This window comes from Mesoplodon densirostris, chromosome 5, assembly GCF_025265405.1.
Source record: "Mesoplodon densirostris isolate mMesDen1 chromosome 5, mMesDen1 primary haplotype, whole genome shotgun sequence".
Classification (NCBI taxonomy): domain Eukaryota; kingdom Metazoa; phylum Chordata; class Mammalia; order Artiodactyla; family Ziphiidae; genus Mesoplodon; species Mesoplodon densirostris.
In genome coordinates this window covers 49,109,347-49,132,766 of record NC_082665.1, presented here as the reverse complement: position 1 = coordinate 49,132,766, position 23,420 = coordinate 49,109,347, and the positions used below count along the sequence as shown (strand labels likewise).

General features: G+C 37.9%; 2 protein-coding genes across 3 annotated transcripts in view; one reads left to right on the top strand and one right to left on the bottom strand.

Annotated features, from left to right (window-relative positions):
• ABI3BP (ABI family member 3 binding protein) overlaps positions 1-23,420 on the top strand; it is a 457,010-nt gene that overhangs the window by 103,510 nt on the left and 330,080 nt on the right. The window lies entirely within an intron of this gene.
• On the bottom strand, positions 20,225-20,929 carry LOC132490994 (nascent polypeptide-associated complex subunit alpha). Its single transcript, XM_060099819.1, has one exon. The coding sequence runs from the start codon at positions 20,881-20,883 to the stop codon at positions 20,236-20,238; it is 648 nt and encodes a 215-aa protein (XP_059955802.1). The 5' UTR covers positions 20,884-20,929; the 3' UTR covers positions 20,225-20,235.

Here is a 23,420-nt window from a genome sequence, read left to right as displayed (position 1 = left end):
GGGCACGAACCCGTGTCCCCTGCATCGGCAGGCAGACTCTCAACCACTGCACCAACAGGGAAGCCCAGGATGTAGTATTTTTTAAAATAGCAACTAAATACTGTTTTTTCTTCATGCAATCTCATTTAAAGAACACACATAAGTACAATGTTTCCTTCACTGCTTTTTCCACCAAGCAGTCAAATTGAGAGCCTTCATTCATTATAGCTGTAGATAATCACACTAAAGAGAAAAGCTGTTTCGTCAAGTTATGGGAAATATGAACAACTTAGAATGCTCTAAAACCAGTTTATAGGAAGAATCAGGATCATAATTTAACTGTTGAACCAATTTTTTGTTCATGTGTGTTTTTCCTTCCTATTGTAAATCTGAGGAAAGTGTGGCACAGTTTGCTTTTAACATGTTCACGTATGTGCCTAGTGGATGTCTTAAATCAAGAGATAAACCTTTGTATTTCCAGGGATAAAAACTTAACACACCTGGCACTCACTCACATAAATGTGTTGAGTGGATCAATAAATGAACCAATGATTCTAGTATTTTATACTCTGCTGGACCAATGTACCTTTCCAAATGCTGTCTTAGAGATGTAGTCTATAAAGTTTGACAAACTAACTAAAAAGGAATGTGCCTCTTCCAGCACCCAACCATAGAATATTTGGGAAAACTTGAAGCAAAAGCAAGTTTTAAATGAATATTTTTTTAAAAAAGAAAGAAGGACATCCCCAGGGAACAAAAGAAACAGAAAAACATGTTCAAATGACAGAGATAAGCAAGGCTAAACCAGAATGGTCCATGGGTGTATCCTGACTAGATGGACCTAAATGGCTGGGGTTTGACACTTAGAGGGAGACTTAGATCTGTAGTTACTATGTGTGGAAGGAGCTAGAACTGGGCTGTTCATATAAAGCAAGGAGTCTAAGATGGATGTGTTGTTCCTAAAACTGGCTCTAGAAAAGCAGTCTGGGGGACTTAGAACAAGAATGAGTACTGTGGACACTGGACAGAAAGTGTCATCCTGGAGAATTCAATACCTCAAGCCCATATTGGGAACCTACCATGGCATAAGAATGAAGAGACAATAAACAACAAGATCTTACTGTATAGCACAGGGAACTATATTCAATATCCTGTAATGGATAATAGAAAAGAATATGAAAAAGAATCTATAACTGAATCAGTTTGCTGTACAGCAGAAATTAACACAACATTGTAAATCAACTATACTTCAATAAAATAATTTTACAAAAAAGAATGAAGAGACAGTCTTAACATCCATTTTCCTTTCTTCTCTGGAAAGAATCAGGAATTGGAATGGCATTGCATTTCTTACCAGTAGCTCTGGAATCTAGAAAACAGCAGAGGGATTGTTTTAAAGTTCAGAGGAAAAGATTTGCACCAGGAATTCTATGCCCAGACTTGTGTCAAGTATCAGGATAGAATAAAAGACCTCCAAAAGGCAAGCTTTTTGAGGGTCAAATAATTTACCCTCGACACCCTTTCCCTCATGCTACTAGAAGTGGAGTACATACTCCACCAAAAGAAAGGAAAAAATAAGAAATGAGAAGCCAAAACACTCAGGCAAAGGAGAATCTCATAGAGGAGAGAAATATCAATAAAAGGAATTCCCAAGATGATAACAAAGGGAAACTTCAGAGTGATAGCTCTTCCTAGAGAGCAAAGAGTCTGGTTTTGGACTAAGAGAACACAGAGATCCTGGTGGAATGTTTCCAGTGAAAACAAAAATCAGTGGATAGATCGTCCTATGTGTTGAGGGGAGTTGTATGTCTCTGGTGGATTATTTGGGTGTAAATCGGTGACAGACACTAGAAAACTAAGGGAGAAAAAAGTCAAGTTATTAATTCAAGTATTAAATATCCCTGAAAAAAAAAGTCATGCAAGAAAGGTGAGTTTCATTAAACCTTTAAGGAATGAATGACCTCTAACTTGTACTGTTTCAGAGAATAAAGAGAAAATATTCCAACTAATTTTAAGGCTATTAAAATTTTGATACCTGTAGTAGACAGAATGACCGTCTCCCAAAGATATCTTAATCACAGAACCTGTGAATATGTTACATATTCACAGTATATAACAAAGAGAAATTAAAGTAGCAGATGAGATTAAGGTTGTAAATCAGCTGAATTTAAAATAGATTACTAGGATTGTCCAGGTGGACCTGATAGAATCACATGGGTCCTTAAAAGTGGAAGAAGTCAGAAAAAAAGGTCAGAGTGTTATGATACAAGAAAGCCTCAACCAGCCATTGCTGGCTTTGAAAATGGAAGGGGACCATGAGCCAAAGAATGTGGGTGGCCACTAGAAGCTGGAAAAGGCAAGGAAAATGGGGTCTCCCTTAGAGCCTCCAGAAAGGAATGCAGCCCTGCTGACACTTTGATTTTAGCCCATTGAGACATGTTTTGGACTTCTGACTTTCAGAACTGTATAAGCTAATGAATTTGCATTGTTTTAAGCTAGTAAATTTGTGATTATTTGTTACAGCAGCAATAGGAAACAAATGCAATGCCCAAACTGAATAAGGACAGTGCAAAAAAATTTACAGACCAATTTCATTTATGAGCATGAATATAAACATACTAAATGAAATACTAGCCTGAAATCCATTCATCAGTATATGTTAGGATTTCTCTGAGAACATAGGGATAGGTCTATTTCAGCATTTATTTATATAAGGTAGTATATTAACAGATTAAAGAAAATGTGTAACATATATATATATACACTGTAAAAATTAAATATATATAGTTTATATCTATAACATAAGACACCATAAACTATATATTATCTCAAGTGATACCTAAAAGGCATTTGTCTTGAATCAATACCCATCCATGATATAGTCTTAGGAAACTAAAAATTATTGGGAACATCCTTATTATTTCTATGATCTGAATCAAATGTCATTATGTGAACACCAGTGGAGAAATGTTAGAAGTGTTCTTTTTAACATGAAAAGGATAAGGACCCCTGTCATTGCTTCTTGTCAAAGAAATGAAATAGGGGATGTAACGATTGGAAAGAAAGAGGCAAATTTTTTGTTATTTGTAATAATGTGAGTATATGCATAGAAAATCCAATAGAAATGAACTATGAAACTTTAAATATTTCAGCATAGTGGCTAAATAAAGAAAATAGGATTCGTGTATTGGTAACAACCAATTTGAAAATATAAAACCCTCCATTTTATTTATTTATTTATTCATCTAGTGAGAATTCATTTTTTTTTATTACTTTCTAAAATTGGAGTATAGTTGATTTACAGTCTTGTATTACTTTCTTCTGTACAGCAAAGTGAATCAGTCATATATATACATGTATCTACTCTCTTCTAGACTCCATTCCCATATAGGTCATTATGGAGCATCGAATAGAGTTCCCTGTGCTATACAGTAGGTTCTTACTAGTTATTTTTTTTCATAAATTTATTTATTTAATTAATTTATTTTTGGCTTTGTTGAGTCTTCATTGCTGTGCGCGGGCTTTCTCTAGTTGTGGAGAGTGGGGGCTTTGTTGCGGTGCACGGGCTTCTCTTGCTGCGGAGCACGGGCTCTAGGCATGTGGGCTTCAGTAGCTGCAGCACGCGGACTCAGTAGTTGTGGTGCACAGGTTTAGTTGCCCCGTGGCACGTGGGATCTTCCCGGACCACGGTTTGAACCCATGTCCCCTGCATTGGCAGGCGGATTCTCAACCAATGCACCACCAGGAAAGCCCTAGTTATCTTTTATATATAGTAGTGAGTATATGTCAATCCCAATTTCCCAATTTATCCCCGCCTACTTTCCCCCTTGGTAACCATAAGTTTGTTTTCTATACCTGAGACTCAGTTTCTTAAAAACCTCCATTTTATAGAGTACCTAGCAATTAAGTGACCAAAAGATGTAAAAGAAATCTTATGAAAGAAATCTTTAAAGTTAAAAGCAAACCTGAATAAATTGGGAGCTGAACCATGTTGCTATATGTAAGGACTCACTGTGGTGAAAATGTTTCTTCTCTCCTAAACTAATTTATAAAGTCAGTGCAATCCCACTCAAAATTCCAGCAGGATTTTTCATGTAATGAGACAAATAGAATCTAAAATTCAAATGGAAGAAGTGGTCAACTCCAAGGGGCACTGTTCACATCTTATTCTACGGAGAAGTTATCTTTTTAGCAGCACAGGTGACAAAGAAATCAAGAACTTTTGAAGAACAACGTGATGGGTACATCTGCTAGATATCATCACTAGAGAACTGTGGTGTTGATTTGGTGCAAGGATGTACTGTGGAGCAGAACTGAGAACCTAGAGAAGACCATGTATATACAGAAGCCTTATGATAAAGGTGGCGTTCAAGTCATTTGGGAAAGAATAGACTATTCAGTAGATGGGGATGCCAACTGGCTCTCCATAGGGCAAATTATAAACTTATGTCTCTATCTCAAACTGCAAACCAGAATGTAAAAAAAGAAACTTTAAAACATTTAGAAGTAAACATGAAGAAGATCTTTGTGAACTTGGGGGGTAGCAAAGAATTTCTTCAGTAGATAAAAACCATAAGTCATAAAATAAAGATAAATTTGTCTAAATTAAAACTAATACCTTTTGACAAAACAAATAAATTTAAAAGTCAAGTGATAGATGGGAAGAAGAGATATACAACACAAATAGAATATTAAGATTCAGAATACTGTATATGATGAAATATAAGGCAATGTTTATTTACCCAAAATGATTGCTCAGAAAAAAGGACTTATCAGAGTTTTTCAAGTCTCTGAAATGTATTAGCAGCCTAAAACCACCCAGTCAGTGCTACTTGTGAATGTTTGTAAAGGACCCAGGTTGGCAATGATTAAAACAATAAAACAAACTAACAAAAGGCTATCAAGAAGGTTAATACAGATTGTTTATTCCTGGAATATGACTTCAAGTTGCAAGAGTTCGATTTGTGGAAAGCAAGCCTTATAAAGATTTTTGAAATTGAATAATTTTAACTAAAAAAGAACACCAAAGATTATTTTTAAAATATTAAGATCAGTCAGTTTCTCAATGGGAAATTGATGGCACATTCAAATTAGGACAATTCAAGAAGTATTTATTAATCAAAAGGCTAATTATAAAGGTGTGGAGGGGTGTAGGGGAAGTGCAAGGAATAGCACAGGACCCCAGGGCTAACAGGCTCAGAACTCTGACCACTCCTAGGTCTGCAAGGGTAAAGCGAGGGGAAGGAGGTGTCTCTGGATGTGGAAGGAGAGAGTCATGAGGAGCAGCGTGCCTTGAGAGGAGCAATGACTTTCTGTCCAGTGATGTAGCCAGACGGAGGCAACCTCTAAGAGAGGGAGCCAGAGGAGTAAATGCCCCAACCTCATTCTCCTCCCCCCCTTCTCATCTCCTGCCAAGCCTGCCACTGACTGTCCCCAGCAGGAAGCCTGAGAACAAGGGATCCAGGGTATGTGGCCCACACAGGTCAGCTTTCCAGAGCAGAAAGCAGGGTGGAAAAGGAAGGGGAGTGGATTGGAAGGGGCAAATGATGATAACTGGCACAAAAAGCAAGACGATACACGATCATATTGTGAAAATCATGAATAGCAAGTGGTATTTGGTACTTTGGAGCACAGTCTTGAGGGTGTATTAAACACAGATTCAAAATTTATCTGAATAGAAGTGGAGGTGATCTGCTTTAGAAAACTGTAAATGATGAAAAAGTGGTTCAATCATGAAAAACCCTGATGCTGGATATACTTATTAGAAATCTGAATAAAATTGTTTCATGAAATGTGAGTGAAGGAGAAAGCAACAGTCTGAAAATAATTTATTATGATTAATGTGTGATTTAGAATATGCCTTTGAAATGACATTAACACCAGTATGATACATAGACATTTGATGATTTTATCTTTTTTTTTAACATCTTTATTGGAGTATAATTGCTTTACAATGGCGTGATAGTTTCTGCTTTATAACAAAGTGAATCAGTTATACATATACATACGTTCCCATATCTCTTCCCTCTTGCATCTCCCTCCCTCCCACCCTTCCTATCCCACCCCTCTAGGTGGTCACAAACCACGTAGCTGATCTCCCTCTGCTATGTGGCTACTTCCCACTAGCTATCTATTTTACATTTGGTAGTGTGTATATGTCCATGCCACTCTTTCACTTTGTCACAGCTTACCCTTCCCCCTCCCCATATCCTCAAGTCCATTCTCTAGTAGGTCTGTGTCTTTATTCCCGTCTTACCCCTAGGTTCTTTATGACTTTTTTTTTGTCCTTAAAGTCCATATATATGTGTTAGCATACGGTATTTGTTTTTCTCTTTCTGACTTACTTCACTCTGTATGACAGTCTCTAGGTCCATCCACCTCACTACAAAATAACTCAATTTCGTTTCTTTTTATGGCTGAATAATATTCCATTGTATATATGTGCAACATCTTCTTTATCCATTCATCTGTTGATGGACACGTAGGTTGCTTCCATGTCCTGACTATTGTAAATAGAGCTGCAATGAACATTTTGGTACATGACTCTTTTTGAATTATAGTTTTCTCAGGGTATATGCCCAGTAGTGGGATTGCTGGGTCGTATGGTAGTTCTATTTGTAGTTTTTTAAGGAACCTCCATACTGTTCTCCATAGTGGCTGTATCAATTTACATTCCCACCAACAGTGCAAGAGGGTTCCCTTTTCTCCACGTCCTCTCCAAAATTTGTTGTTTGTAGATTTTTTGATGATGGCCGTTCTGACCGGTGTGAGATGATATCTCATTGTAGTTTTGATTTGCATTTCTCTAATGATTAAAGATGTTGAGCATTCTTTCATGTGTTTGTTGGCAATCTGTATATCTTCTTTGCAGAAATGTCTATTTAGGTCTTCTGCCCATTTTTGGATTGGGTTGTTTGTTTTTTTGTTATTGAGCTGCATGAGCTGCTTGTAAATTTTGGAGATTAATCCTTTGTCAGTTGCTTCATTTGCAAATATTTTCTCCCATTCTGAGGGTTGTCTTTTGGTCTTGTTTATGGTTTCCTTTGCTGTGCAAAAGCTTTGAAGTTTCATTAGGTCCCATTTGTTTATTTTTGTTTTTATTTCCATTTCTCTAGGAGGTGGGTCCAAAAGGATCTTGCTCTGATTTATGTCATAGAGTGTTCTGCCTATGTTTTCCTCTAAGAATTTTATAGTGTCTGGCCTTACATTTAGGTCTTTAATCCATTTTGAGTTTATATTTGTGTATGGTTTTAGGGAGTGTTCTAATTTCATACTTTTACATGTAGCTGTCCAGTTTTCCCAGCACCACTTACTGAAGAGGCTGTCTTTTCTCCACTGTATATTCCTGCCTCCTTTATCAAAGATAAGGTGACCATATGTGCGTAGGTTTATCTCTGGGCTTTCTTTCCTGTTCCATTGATCTATATTTCTGTTTTTGTGCCAGTACCATACTGTCTTGATTACTGTAGCTTTGTAGTATAGTCTGAAGTCAGGGAGTCTGATTCCTCCAGCTCCATTTTTCGTTCTCAAGATTGCTTTGGCTATTCGGGGTCTTTTGTGTTTCCATACAAATTGTGAAAACTTTTGCTCTAGTTCTGTGAAAAATGCCAGTGGTAGTTTGATAGTGATCACTTTGAATCTGTAGATTGCTTTGGGTAGTAGAGTCATTTTCACAATATTGATTCTTCCAATCCAAGAACATGGTATATCTCTCCATCTATTTGTATCATCCTAATTTCTTTTATCAGTATCTTATAATTTTCTGCATACAGGTCTTTTGTCTCCTTTTAGGTAGGTTTATTCCTAGGTATTTTATTCTTTATGTTGCAGTGGTAAATGGGAGTGTTTTCTTAATTTCAGTTTCAGATTTTTCATCACTAGTATATAAGAATGCCAGAGATTTCTGTGCGTTAATTTTGTATCCTGTTACTTTACTGAGTAAATTGATTAGATCTAGTAGTTTTCTGGTAGCATCTTTAGGATTCTCTATGTATACTATCATGTCATCTGCAAACAGTGACAGCTTTATTTCTTCTTTTCTGATTTGGATTCCTTTTACTTCTTTTTCTTCTCTGATTGCTGTGGCTAAAACTTCCAAAACTATGTTGAATAAGAGTGGTGAGAGTGGGCAACCTTGTCTTGTTCCTGATCTTAGTGGAAATGGTTTCAGTTTTTCACCATTGAGGATGATGTTGGCTGTGGGTTTGTCATATATGGCCTTTATTATGTTGAGGAAAGTTCCCTCTATGCCTACTTTCTGCAGGGTTTTTATCATAAATGGGTGTTGAATTTTGTCAAAAGCTTTTTCTGCATCTACTGAGATGATCATATGGTTTTTCTCCTTCAATTTGTTAATATGGTGTATCACGTTGATTGATTTGTGTATATTGAAGAATCCTTGCATTTCTGGAATAAACCCCACTTGCTCATGGTGTATCATCCTTTTAATGTGCTGTTGGATTCTGTTTGCTAGTATTTTGTTGAGGATTTTTGCATCTATGTTCATCAGTGATATTGGCCTGTAGTTTTCATTCTTTATGACATCTTTGTCTGATTTTGGTATCAGGGTGATGGTGGCTGCGTAGAATGAGTTTGGGAGTGTTCCTCCCTCTGCTATATTTTGGAAGAGTTTGAGAAGGATAGGTGTTAGCTCTTCTCTAAATGTTTGATAGAATTCGCCTGTGAAGCCATCTGGTCCTGGGCTTTTGTTTGTTGGAAGATTTTTATTCACAGTTTCAATTTCAGTGCTTGTGATTGGTCTGTTCATATTTTCTATTTCTTCCTGGTTCAGTCTCAGCAGGTTGTGCATTTCTAAGAATTTGTCCATTTCTTCCAGGTTGTCCATTTTATTGGCATAGAGTTGCTTGTAGTAATCTCTCATGATCCTTTGTATTTCTGTAGTGCCAGTTGTTACTTATCCTTTTTCATTTCGAATTCTATTGATTTGAGTCTTCTCCCTTTTTTTCTTGATGAGTCTGGCTAAAGGTTTATCAATTTTGTTTATCTTCTCAAAGAACCAACTTTTAGTTTTATTGATCTTTGCTATCGTTACCTTCATTTCTTTTTCATTTATTTCTGATCTGGTCTTTATGATTTCTTTCCTCCTGCAAACTTTTGTTTTTCTTTGTTTTTTTGCTGTTTTTTTTTTTTTTTTTTTTTTTTTTTGCGGTACGTGGGCCTCTCACCGTTGTGGCCTCTCCCTTTGTGGAACACAGGCTCTGGACGCACAGGCTTAGTGGCCATGGCCCACGGGCCAATCCACTCCACGGTATGTGGGATCTTCCCGGACCGGGGCACAAACCCGTGTCCCCTGCATTGGCAGGCAGACTCTCCACCACTGCACAACCAGGGATGCCCAACTTTGGGGTTTTTTTGTTCTTCTTTCTCTAATTGCTTTAGGTCCAAGGTGAGGTTGTTTATTTGAGATGTTTCCTGTTTCTAAAGGTAGGATTGTTTTACTCTAAACTTCCCTCTTAGAACTGCTTTTACTGCATCCCATAGGTTTTGGGTCGTCGCGTCTCCATTGTCATTTGTTTCTAGGTATTTTTTGATTTCCTCTTTGATTTCTTCAGTGATCACTTCGTTATTAAGTAGTGTATTGTTTAGCATACATGTGTTTGTATTTTTTACAGATCTTTTCCTGTAATTGATATCTTGTCTCATAGTGTTGTGGTCGGAAAAGATACTTGATACGATTTCAATTTTCTTAAATTTACCAAGGCTAGATTTGTGACCCAAAATATGATCTATCCTGGAGAATGTTCCATGAGCACTTGAGAAAAATATGTATTCTGTTGTTTTTGGATGGAATGTCCTATAAATATCAATTAAGTCCATCTTGTTTAATGTATCATTTAAAGCTTGTGTTTCCTTATTTATTTTCATTTTGGATGATCTGTCCATTGGTGAAAGTTGGGTGTGCCCTACTATGATTGTGTTACTGTCGATTTCCCCTTTTATGCCTGTTAGTATTTGCCTTATGTATTGAGATGTTCCTATGTTGGGTGCATAAATATTTACAATTGTTATATCTTCTTCTTGGATCAATCCCTTGATCATTATGTAGTGTCCTTCTTTGTCTCTTGTAATAGTCTTTATTTTAAGTCTATTTTGTCTGATATGAGAATTGCTACTCCAGCTTTCTTCTGATTTCCATTTGCATGGAATATCTTTTTCTATCCCCTCACTTTCAATCTGTATGTGTCCCTAGGTCTGAAGTGGGTCTCTTGTAGACAGCATATATAAAGGTCGTGTTTTTGTATCCATTCAGCCAGTCTCTGTCTTTTGGTGGGAGCATTTAATCCATTTACATTTAAGGTAATTATCGATATGTATGTTCCTATTCCCATTTTCTTCATTGTTTTTGGTTTGTTATTGTAGGTCTTTTCCTCCTCTTATGTTTCTTGCCTAGAGAAGTTGCTTTAGCATTTGTTGCAAAGCTGGTTTGGTGGTGCTGAACTCTCAGCTTTTGCTTGTCTGTAAAGCTTTTAATTTCTCCATCAAATCTGAATGAGATTCTTGCTGGTTAGAGTAATCTTGGTTGTAGGTTTTTCTCCTTCATCACTTCAAATATGTCCTGCCACTCCCTTCTGGCTTGCAGTTTCTGCTGAGAGTTCAGCTGTTAACCTTATGGGGATTCCCTTGTGTGTTATTTGTTGTTTTTCCCTTGCTGCTTTTAATATGTTTTCTTTGTATTTAATTTTTGATAGTATGATTAATATGTGTTTGGCATGTTTCTCCTTGGATTTATCTTTTATGGGATTCTCTGTGCTTCCTGGACTTGATTAACTATTTCCTTTCCCATATTAGGGAAGTTTTCAACTATAATCTCTTCAAATATTTTCTCAGTCCCTTTGTTTTTCTCTTCTTCTTCTGGGACCCTTATAATTCGAATGTTGGTTCATTTAATGTTGTCCCAGAGGTCTCTGAGACTGTCCGCAGTTCTTTTCATTCTTTTTTCTTTATTCTTCTCTGCAGTAGTTATTTCCTCTATTTTATCTTCCAGGTCACTTATCCGTTCTTCTGCCTCAGTTATTCTGCTATTGATACCTTCTAGAATATTTTTAATTTCATTTATTGTGTTGTTCATCATTGCTTGATTCATCTTTAGTTCTTCTAGGTCCTTGTTAACTGTTTCTTCCATTTTGTCTATTGTATTTCCAAGATTTTGGATCATCTTTACTATCATTATTCTGAATTCTTTTTCAGGTAGACTGCCTATTTCCTCTTCATTTGTTAGGTCTCGTGGGTTTTTATCTTGCTCCTTCACCTGCTGTGTGTTTTTCTGTCTTCTCATTTTGCTTATCTTACTGTGTATGGGGTCTCCTTTTTGCAGGCTGCAGGTTTGTAGTTCCCTTTGTTTTTGGTGTCCCCAGTGGCTAAGGTTCTTTCAGTGGGTTGTGTAGATTTCCTGGTGGAGGGGACTAGTGCCAATGTTCTGGTGGATGAGGTTTGGTGTTGTCTTTCTGGTGGGCAGGTCCATGTTTGATGGTGTGTTTTGGGGTGTCTGTGGCCTTATTATGATTTTAGCCCACCTCTCTGCTAATGGATGGGGCTGTGTTCCTGTCTTGCTATTTGTTTGGCATAGTGTGTTCAGCACTGTAGCTTGCTGGTCGTTGAGTAAAACTGGGTGTTGGTGTTGAGATGGAGATATCTAGGAGATTTTCTCCATTTGATATTATGTGGAGCTGGGAGGTCTCTTCTAGACCAGTGTCCTGAAGTTGGCTTTCCCACCTCAGTGGCACAGCCCTGATGCCTGGCTGGACCACCAAGGGACTGTCCTCCCCACTGCTGCTAGTGTTGGATGGTCTCCTGCAGAGGCAGTGGGTGGCTATGGCTCACCATTAGGACAAAGACACTGGCAGCAGAGGTTCTGGGAAGTACTCCTTCGATTTTATTTTTATACGTAAATATTTTTATATTAAAGTTGTACAAAACTTTATGTATCTCATCATTTGGAACACTGGGAGAGACAGCCTTATATTTGGGATCACGTTATATCCAGACACATTTTGGTATAAAAAGAACTCTGGAGAAAATGACAGGTAAGTATAAAAATGGATAAAAGATAAGAACCAGCAGTTCATAGAAAAGGTAAAAGGTAAATAGAAAATAAACTTTAAAAAGATGTTTAACTGGGAACATAGGAATTAGTGAAAATTGTAATCAGGGAAAAAATTAAAATGAGGAACCATTTCACACCCATTTGACCGGCAAACATTAGCAAGTCGTGTGTATAGAGGATCTTACCCACTGCAGCTAATATGTTAATAGTTCCCACCACTTTTTGAGACTTTTGCCAATATCTATTGAAAGCATACCCTAAGACATTTTTGATCTAGATCTAGATTGATTTAGGTTGATCTAGAACCTCTTGCTCATGTACACAGGAAGATATGTAAAATAACTTCATTGTTGTATTTTTGGAATAGGGAACTGGAAGTAATCTGATATCAATAGGGGAATGAACAAAATGTGCTTTATTTATATGTTGGAAAATTAACAGCAATTAAAACAAACCAACATGGAAAAATCTTAAAAGGTAAATGAAAGGGCAAGTTTTAGAATGATTCATATTGTAGAATAGCATTTATGTAAATCAAACCCAAAGCAATGCTGTATATTTTTTTTGTATTCATAAATGTAATAAAAGTATAAAAGCTTGGGCTGGAAGAGATATATGCCACATTCCTCTTAGTGACTGCCTCAAGGTAAGAATGGAGGGAACGGGACTGTGTAAGTGTTGGTAGCATGAAAGAGTACAGTGTCTTGGCCTGAAATACCTGAATATTTGTTTGTTTATATTCTGATTAGATTTAGACTCAGTTCCTTTTATGTCCTGAAACAATCTGAACACATTTCCAAGAATCTCAAATACAGTCAGCAGAGTTTTACTACTTGGAGGCCAACTGAAAATTTTTGTTCTTAGTGTTGTAATTTTCAGGGCAAGTTATAAAATTATTGATTGGAGCAATTGTAACCATTTTCTATAGTTAATTCCTCCACTAGTCTACAGTCCAGTAGGAGGACTTTTAAATGGAAGATACAGGTCTCAACTAATGGAGTAGTGGGAAGACAAATGCAGTCATGCACATGGCCAGCTGAGAGCAGATTTTTAAAAATTGATGAGTCATCTTTTCACCAGTTTAATAGGTGACATACTTCTAAGATGGAAACAGTGTATGAGAAGGGGATGAAAGACTTGAACAGCTTTCCAATTCAATTGTATTGAATTGTGACAATTGTGACATTGTTTTTAAATTAAATATTTGACTTATCCGTATTCAAATATTATCACCCATAAGCAGAAACTGAACAAATTAATTTAAAAATGTCCACCACTGTTAATTATCTGGGCCAGTCACTCTTGTCCCAGCTCCCCACATACTTGTTTCTATCTGTTAACCTGAACTACAGTGTTCTCTTTTAGGTCAGGTGGTTCTCTGAGACCTCAGCTTAAATTGAACCTTTCCATCTTTCCTGTTCCTTTAAAATTTCAAGGAGCATCCACTGTATGCGAATTCTTATGGCCTATTTCACATCTCTTTAGGTAGTTTTACTTTCTTACAAAATATTACAAATGAACCCCACCATTATTTTTCCTCTATTTGAATCCTTCCTGATCTCCTCCCATTTAAACTACTGTTGTAATTATGGCATTGCATTGGATGTATTCCATTTGTACATACTGCCTTGTCTGCATTAATTAACAAAAATTATGGCAACTTGCCAGGAATACCTCACATTATCATGGGGACAGAAATAGTAATACACTATTCAATAAGAACCCACCAATTTCTATCTTCATTTCTTACCTCTCCTCTGAGCTGCTGCCTATTCAACAGACCATATGGATGTCTCTGAGCACCTCAAACTTAACATGTTGAAGACCAAACCAACAACATCCTCCCAGACCCACTCATACCTTTGTGTTTTCTGTTCAGTTAATGGCACCTCTTTCAACCAGGAGGTGCAAGTTGTACTGTCATCCTTGAAATGAATCTCCTTTCCTTATTTCTTACATCCAGTTTTCTTCCAGGATATGTCAATTTTGCTTTCTACATATCCCACAGATCTGTCTGGATTCAAGCCATGTACCATCATTGGTCATCTGGACCATTGCAATAGATAGTTTCCTGATCTCCCTGTGCTTTCTCTTTCCATCCTTCAGCATGTTCTATATACTTTTGATCCCTCCCCCTTTTTTTTCAGGTTTCTCCTCCTTTGCCACTTCCTTAGAGAAATTTTTCCTGATCTTCCTGGGTTGGTTGAATCCTTCTATTATTAGTGATCAGAGCACTCAGTACCTAATGTCCTTAGCACATAAGACAGGTTTAATGTTATATTAATTTGATTCAAGTATTTTTCCCACTAAATCTGCACTGTCCATTACAGTAGCCACTAGCCACAGATGGCTATTTAACTTTAAATTAAGTAAAATTAAATGAAACTTAAAATTCAGTTTCCTAGTCACACCAGCTACACTTCACGTGCTCAGGAACCATCTGGGCACTGGTAGCTACCATGTTGGGCAGTGCAGAGTAAAGAACATTTCCATCAGCCTAGGAAGTTCTGTAGGACAACATGCACCAGACTGTAAGCTCTGCAGGGGCACACAATGGTTCTTTTCTTTTTTTCCTGCTGTTAAACTGTCTTTCTGTCTTTCCATTACATTCCTGGTGCCTAGCAACATGTCTGGCTCACAGAAGGCCTTCCAAAACATTTGTTAAGCAAATGAAAAAATGAGTTAATGAATGAGCACCTCCAAGCCTTGTGGGGATGAAGTGGAGCAGTTAAGAATGTCCTAAATTGGGAAAACTTTCTCTGAGGCTGGTATTTGTAAACGATTGATTCCAGAGGCCTCAGCACTTGATGCTCTTCACGTGCTCACTCAGTGACATGCCTGCACAAATCTTTGTTTTGCCGTTTCAAAGCTGTACTTGGCCAATCATGGTCTGGAGATCCTTCATGAACATTTTGTAAGAGAAGCTTCCTCGTGGAAATTAAAAAGTACCTGACAGGGGCAGCTTATGTGCTAGCAGATGTTTATCAGTTTTGGCAGTGAATAATTGTCATGTCTGGGATGTGTTCTTTTGCCTAAAGGAACATGGCAAATGATGTGACGGATCATGTTTCTTATTTTACTTTATTCTAGTTTAAGTTTACTTTTAGTGGAGAGTTAATGAAGTACAGTATAGACTAAAAAACAGTAAGGAGGGACTCTGGTTTCAGAAACCCATGTGAAAGCTAGAAAACATCACAAAGGGTTCTAGTATTTTAATTGAGAGAGAAGCACATTATGGCCCATGGGCCAAATCCAGCCCAGTGCCTGTTTTTGTGAATAAAGATTTATTGGAACAAAGCCACACCCATTCATTTATTCATCTATTGTTGCTTTCACTCTACAATGGCAGAGTTGAGTAGTTGGGGCAGAGACTGTGTAGCCTACGTCTAAATTTTTCTTACCTGGCCTTTTATAAAAAGTTTGCCTACCTCTGTTTTAACTCCTACAGGATCAAATGCTACTTGGATTGTTTGAGCTTTATGAGCAGTTAGTGGGTACAGCTGACAAAATGGTCACTCTGGTCAGTTGCTTTCTTTACCAGCCAACCTCCTACCCCCCTGCCCCCAATACTTACATTTTTTTCTTCAAAATCATAGAGAAAAATTATGGAGGCCGTCTAACATTTCTGAGGCAGCAAGGTGAGTTTCAGGCTGTGGGGATGAAATCATGGATAATAAGATGGAGGTAAAATGCCCTTTGCCATGCTGTGTGCCTTGAGAACCTTCAGATGTTGGTGCCAGAAAAGTGGAAGGTTGGCCTGAAAAAAGATAACAGATCAGGAAACATGTACTGACCAGACTCAGAGAACAAAGAGAGAGACGAGGGACTTTGGAAGTGAGGCTATGTGAGGAGGCTGTGAAAGAATGTGGTACCTCAAAGACAAAGAGATGCTGCACACAGAGAAGACCTTTAGATCAGGGGAATTGTTGGGAAACTGAGCCCAACAGCTATGCCCAGAGAAGGAGAAATAAGTCAGGAAAACTCTATGAAGTTTCCAGGGAAGCCCAGTCAGGAAACCTCTATAAAGTTTCCAGGGAAGCCCAGTCAGGAGGCAAGTGGTAATAAAGAGGTTGGGTTTGTACTAGAACTGAGGGTAGATCGGGGGTAGATGGAAGCAGAATCTAGAGAAGAGATGGTGGCAGAGAGAGCAGGAGAGCCCACTGTCTGGAGGCTCACAGTTAGACTTTTGGTTTTCTCTCCAAAAGTGGTTTTATATGAAGTCAGTGAGTAACACTGGCAGGTTTGAAAGAAGGTAGTGAGGTTTAAGTTTTTTAAAAATTTCTGTGTGTGTGTGTGTGTGTGCATGTGTATGGTTAATAACTAAGGGCCCACAAAAAATACAAGTGACAGGCCACATAGCATAAACTCTGCAGCCAGGCTACTTCTGTTCAGATTTTGGCTCCACCACGTACTAGCTGTGTGACCTTGGGTGAGTTACTTAACCTCTCTGTGTCCTAATTTGCTCACATAAAATGAAGATACTACTGCTACTACTTCTTAGGGTTGTTTTGAGGGCTAAATAAGCTTACAATTATGAAGTGCTTACAACTGTGCCTGGCACACAATGAGTGCTATAGACATTTATTAAATACTAGTGGTCTCTCTCTCATCCTTTGAGATGCCCTGGCTGGAAGATGAATTAGACACAAACATTGGATATGACCTTAAAATGTCAATTCACGTAGAAACCTGTCTCCAATGGACTACGTAAATGCTTTAAAGAATTTGTGTCCTTTAACAGATGGCTATTTAGTTACTGGAGGCATGTCTTCATTTAAAAATTGTTTTTGTCCTTTGAACAGATTGTAAAATAGAGTGTCTGTGTGGACATTTTATCTCATTGACCCCGATTCTTGCCTGCAAAAATGCATAATACTGAGCAGAAAATGAAGTGAAAGGATTGGTGAAGGAGAGGGAAACACAACTTAGGCAGGGGTGTTTGTTTTTAAATCATAGTAAAATACATATAACATAAAAATTGTCATCTTCACGATTTTAATACTACAATCCTGTAGTATAAATACATTCACATTTGTTGTATCTATATGAGATGATGGATGTTCACTAAACTTGTTGTGACAGTCATTTCACTATGTATGCAAGTCAACCATTATGCTGTACACCTTAAACTTATACAGTGTGGTATGTCAGTTATACCTCAATAAAACTGGAAGGAAAGAAAAGAAAAGATCTGTTCTAAACAAAAGAAATTGGTGAAAGCAATATTAATAATATATATGACTTAACTCAGTATATCCAAAATATTTCAACATGTATTAGATATAAAACAATTATTCCTGCAATAGTTCATATCCTTCTTTTTGTGGTAAGGCTTTGTAATCCAGTATGCATTTTTGACTTATTACACATCTCAATTTGAATGCTATATTTTCGTCAGAAATCAATGATCTGAAATTGGATTTCATAAAATTTACAGTCAAAAAAGTAGATTCACATATCCAAGTTCTTCTAAACATGCTTAAAAGTTGTCTGGTAATTGAATCAAGTATCAACTTTAAATTTTAATGAAATGTAGATTGAAAAGCCAGTTCCTAATCATAACCCAGATCTAGTCATGAGCAAGTATCCAGTGGACATTTTACAAAACACCTGACCAGCATTCTTCAAAACTGCCAAGATCATCAAAAACAAGGAAAGTCTGAGAAACTGTTACAGATCAGAGGAGGCTGGGGAGCCTTGACATTTAAGTGTAATATGGTGTCCTTTTTGGGGTCCTGGAACAGGAAAAGGACATTCAAGGAAAAACTGGAGAAATGTGGATAAAGTCTAAAGTCTGGAGTTTAGTTAATGGTATTGTACCAATGTCAATGTCTTAGTTTTGACAAATATAGTGATTATATAAGATGTTAATGGCAGGGGAAGCTGGGTGAGGGGCATATGGGAACTCTCTATGCCATCACTGCAAATTTTGTGTAAATATAAAAAATTATTCCAAAATAGAAAAAGTAAAAATAAATGCATAAATACATTCACATTATTGTGCAATCAATCTCCAGAACTCTCTGTAACTTGCAAAGGTGAAACTCTACAATCATTAAATAACAACTCACACTCGTAGAGGAAAACATAGGCAGAACACTCTATGACATAAATCAGAGCAAGATCCTTTTGGACCCACCTCCTAGAGAAATGGAAATAAAAACAAAAATAAACAAATGGGACCTAATGAAACTTCAAAGCTTTTGCACAGCAAAGGAAACCATAAACAAGACCAAAAGACAACCCTCAGAATGGGAGAAAATATTTGCAGATGAAGCAACTGACAAAGGATTAATCTCCAAAATTTACAAGCAGCTCACGAAGCTCAATAACAAAAAAAACAACCCAATCCAAAAATGGGCAGAAGACCTAAATAGACATTTCTCCAAAGAAGATATACAGACTGCCAACAAACACATGAAAGAATGCTCAACATCATTAATCATTAGAGAAATCAAAACTACAATGAGATATCATCTCACACCAGTCAGAATGGCCATCATCAAAAAATCTAGAAACAGTAAATGCTGGAGAGGGTGTGGAGAAAAGGGAACACTCTTGCACTGCTGGTGGGAATGTGAATTGGTACAGCCGTTATGGAGAACAGTATGGAGGTTCCTTAAAAAACTGCAAATTAGAACTACCATATGATCCAGCAATCCCACTACTGGGCATATACCCTGAGAAAACCATAATTCAAAAAGAGTCATGTATCAAAATGTTCATTGCAGCTCTATTTACAATAGCCAGGACATGGAAGCAACCTAAGTGTCCATCAACAGATGAATGGATAAAGAAGATGTGGCACATATATACAATGGAATATTATTCAGCCATAAAAAGAAACGAAATTGAGTTATTTTGTAGTGAGGTGGATGGACCTAGAGTCTGTCATACAGAGTGAGGTAAGTCAGAAAGAGAAAGACAAATACCATATGCTAACACATACATATGGAATCTAAGAAGAAAAAGAAATGTCACGAAGAACCTAGGGGTAAGACGGGAATAAAGACACAGACCTACTAGAGAATGGACTTGAAGATATGGGGAGGGGGAAGGGTAAGATGTGACAAAGTGAGAGAGTGGCATGGACATATATACACTACCAAATGTAAAATAGATAGCTAGTGGGAAGCAGCCGCATAGCACAGGGAGATAGCTCGATGCTTTGTGACCACCTAGAATGGTGGGATAGGGAGGGTGGGAGGGAGGGAGATGCAAGAGGGAAGAGATATGGGAACATATGTATATGTATAACTGGTTCACTTTGTTATAAAGCAGAAACTAAGACACCATTGTAAAGCAATTATACTCCAATAAAGATGTAAAAAAAAAAAAAAAAACAACTCACCTTTCTCTCTTTCCCCTCACCCTTGGCAACCACCATTCTACTTTCGGTTGCTGAGTTTCACTCCTCTAGCTACTTCGTATAAGTGTAATCATACAGTCTTTGTGTTACTGTGACTCGCTTATCTCAAGTTTCACCCATGTTGTAGCATGTGTTGTGTCAGAACTTCCTTTTTTTTTAAGGCTGAAAAATATTCCATTGTATGTTTATGCCCCATTTTATTTATCCATCAATCTGTTGGTGGACTCTGTGTTGCTTCTGCCTTTTAGCTATTGTGAATATGCTGCTATAAACATAAGTGTATAACAGGCAGGTGGATATATGAAATTCTGTGATTTGGCTCCCTGGTGTCCTTGCTCCCTGGAATATTAGGATAAACTTGGGGTCCAAACCAGGTAGAACTGGGTTATAAGCCTGGTTTTACCACTTACCAGCTATGCATTTTGGGGCAAGTTACTTAAGTTCTCTGATCTTGCTTACTTCTTTGTAATAAAGGAGTAGTGATATTTAAACAGAGAGTTGTTTTAGGAGTTAAATAAGACCTTGCACAATGTTGGATACATTGTAAGAATTCAATAAATTTCCCCCTTTCCTTTCAAATGTGCCATCTCTTCTTCTGTGATCACCTACGTATATCTCCTTTTATTCTTGCTTTATCACAAGGAGAAACACAAATACTATCCATGAGGCCTGAGGTTGGATTACACTAAGGTTAAACAAAAAATTTCCCCCAGGGTTCCAGTAGGGTCGGTCGAACCTTGTTTCGGTTTGAAACAAGGTTCAACACCAAAAAAACACCAAAAAAAGGTCCTCTTTTCAAGATGGTTACATCTTTTCAAGATGGTTACATTGTTAATTCCATAATTGCATTTACAATATCATTACTGTTGTTCTTCAGGGCTCGGACTGCCTTTGCTCTCGACACATTTGCTTGTGACATGACCAACTCTATGTCCCTAACTTCCACACCTGTTTCATCAACCTCTTCCTCTTCACTCTCCTCTTGTAGAGTTGGAGTCTGTGTGTTTTCTTGAATGTTTGAGACAGCTTCACCTTGAACTTTGAATTTCTCAGCAGCTGCTAACTGTGCTTGCTGAGATAAATCCTTGATCTTGGCTTCCCCAAAAACTATGTAGGTATCTGAAGCTGGGCTCTTGTATACATCTGGTTTTGTGATGACAAAAAGGATATTCTTAGATTTCCGGATAGTGATTCTAGTAACCCCTGTAACCTGTCGAAGACCCAGTTTGGACATAGCCTTCCGTGCCTTCTTTTCACTCTGGCTCTGTTTTGCTTTACTGACTGGTTCTTCATCGATTTCAGCTGCCGCTGCCAGCTGGGCTTGTTGTGTGGTTGCCTGTGTAGAATCCTGTTCCTCAAGCTCTGGTACTGATTCATCACTATCAGATTCTGTTCCAGACCCTGTCTCAGCCTGGGGCTGTGGCAGCTCCTGCTCTGTAGCAGGGATGGTTTCTGTGGCTTCACCAGGCATTTTGTGCGGGGAACGCTGAACCAAGATGGCGGCAGAAAGAGAGCTAGCGAGAGCCTAACCCACGTGACCCAGAGTGACTCATAAACAAATATTGCTCAGAGTTTCAGGGTTCTTTTGAAAGAGTATTGCCGTATCCAAGAAGCATTATGATCCAATCTTCAAACTGCCTTTCTTATTTAAAAGCAGGAAGTAGTATTTTTTTTCAAAAGCAGTTTCAGATATTTGAATTCAGTTCAACACAAACTTTGAGGGAGTGCCAAATTTGGCTCACATATGTTCCCTGATGCCTAACTCAATTAGTCCCACTTGCTTGACCTTGATCTGGTAAAGAAAACAGGACCTTTACTTGTTTATGGTGGCTGCAATGTTTGATTTCATTTCCCTTGTGGGGTGTCATCAAGATAAATGCCTCTTTGTGGTACATTCAAAGAACATCATAGTATAGTGTCTATACCAGTAATGGTCTGTTTACTTAAGCTCAATTCACTGGTATAAATATTACTTTAAAATGTCAGCAAAAATATATCTTTAAATATTTGGAAAAGTGTACAGAGAGAATTTGTGATTTTAGATCTTGGCAAAAAACTATAAAGAAATAAGGTGCCAGATTTGCTTTGTTGGAAAAGTTAAGTTTAATGATTATTTTGAGAGAAAAAATTCAGAGAATGACTTGAACTTTGATGAAGAAAAATAATGTGAAATAAAAGAAATTTTGGTGGAGGTGACATAAAAATAGGACCAATAGAAATGATGCTTGTTCTTAAAATTCCACACATCAAAGAGTGCAAAACAGCATTTCAACATCATTATTCAGTCTGACATTAGCTGGTACTGAAATGAATAGACATAAATGAGCTTATTTATTTTCAAGCTCTTACTAAATCAGAAAATTGAATTAGATTTATAAAATGTTTTGCTTTTGCAAAAACAACTCCCCCCCTCCCCCAATACAGATCATGTTTATTGTTGGAAATCCTTTTTCAGTGTGTTTGAATGTTTAGTATAACATGCATGCAGAGCAAACTGGGGAACCTGAGAAGTGTTCTGAAGAGCCCTGGGAGTTTTAGTGTCATCTTCTCAAGGAGGAAGAGAATTTCAGTCTTACTCATAGGATAGAAATGGAAACAGGGCAAAGGTGAGCAACAGATGGTCCCCAATTCAGTGAATCCTATTTGGTGTTGGGACAAGAGAATGTTGTAGAGTCATTGAGTGTATGACCACTGGAGTAGAGTCCATCACCTACCTTGACTTGGTGGACTCTGAAACCGGGCGGTAGCTGAGGGTGTTTAGTCCAGTCCTCTGATGCTGATTTTCAGGAGAAGCTGTGTTGCCAGGCGTTGGAGGTGAGCCCACTAGCAGAGGACTGGAAGCATTGTAATCCCTTTGTTGTAAGGAAGTTCCAAGTATAAGATCTATGCTTCCTGAGGTCCCAGGCAGGATTGCAGTCACAATTTCTTCATTTACTCAAAATAAATGTTTTGAATGATTATAGTTTGCTGGGTATTGTCTAAGGCCTGGCTTCCAAAGATTAGTAAATGCACAATTCCTGTCCTCAAGAAGCTCACCTCAGGATGATTTGCCTATTCAATGGTGTGTACAATGTGTTCTCATTGTCTATAGGTAGGGGCTAAAGTCAAAAGATGTGTGGATACGTCTGACCCACAGTTTCCATAAAGTGGAAATAGAGGGGAGGGAAAGAAGAAGTTCAAGTTAGTGTGGGCTGTTTCTGGGAAGAGTGAGTCAGGGTGAAGCATAGGATAGTGTGGAGTTAGTGGAAGTCCAAGGAGGGGACTTAGGATTGAAAGAGGAGGATGTCAATGGAGCCAGAGGAGGTCCCCAAGATGTAGCTTATCATTAGTTTCAAGGATACAAGGTGAAACTGATTATATGGTATTGAGGCAATCATACCCGTGAGAGCTGAAGGGAACCTGGTATGTCATCTAATTAACTCACTCTTCTTTCAACTCAACAAAGTGGAGCCTAGAGGGATGGCCTGACTTGTTTTAGTTAAAAGGAACAATAAGCCTTTTTTTGGGTTGGTAGAAATACACTTAAAATATCCATATCGTATAGAATTAGAGGTAGTCCTTATGTTGGTGGCTTCAGAGATCTTTCCAAGATCACACTGTGTCTAAATCCAGCCCGTGCTTTTCAGAGGTCTCGTCTAAATGCTCTCCTGACCATTTGACCCTTGTCATTCCTTCCTATTTGAAATTTCTGGCTTCTTTGGTGGCACTGCATCCCCCTGGTTTTTCTCCTATTCTTCTGGCCAGTCTTTCTCAGTCTCCTTTCTAGCTTCTCTTAATTTGCTAATCCTCTACATTCTGCTTCCTGGAGTTCTGTCCATCTTTTCTACTCTTACGATTCCTATACTCTTTCTGAGCAGCTGAATCTATTGTCATGACTTTACTTTCTGTTTGGAAGTTGATCATTTCTAAGCATAAATCTCAAGTCAAGATATGCCACCTGGATTCCAGACCCTTATTCCAACAGTCAACAGCACACCTCCATCTGGATGTTCCATATGAGGCTTAAAC

What these genes read in the sequence shown, in the direction of transcription:
- LOC132490994 (XM_060099819.1), bottom strand. Translation starts at nt 20,883, where the DNA reads ATGCCTGGTGAAGCCACAGAAACCATCCCTGCTACAGAGCAGGAGCTG.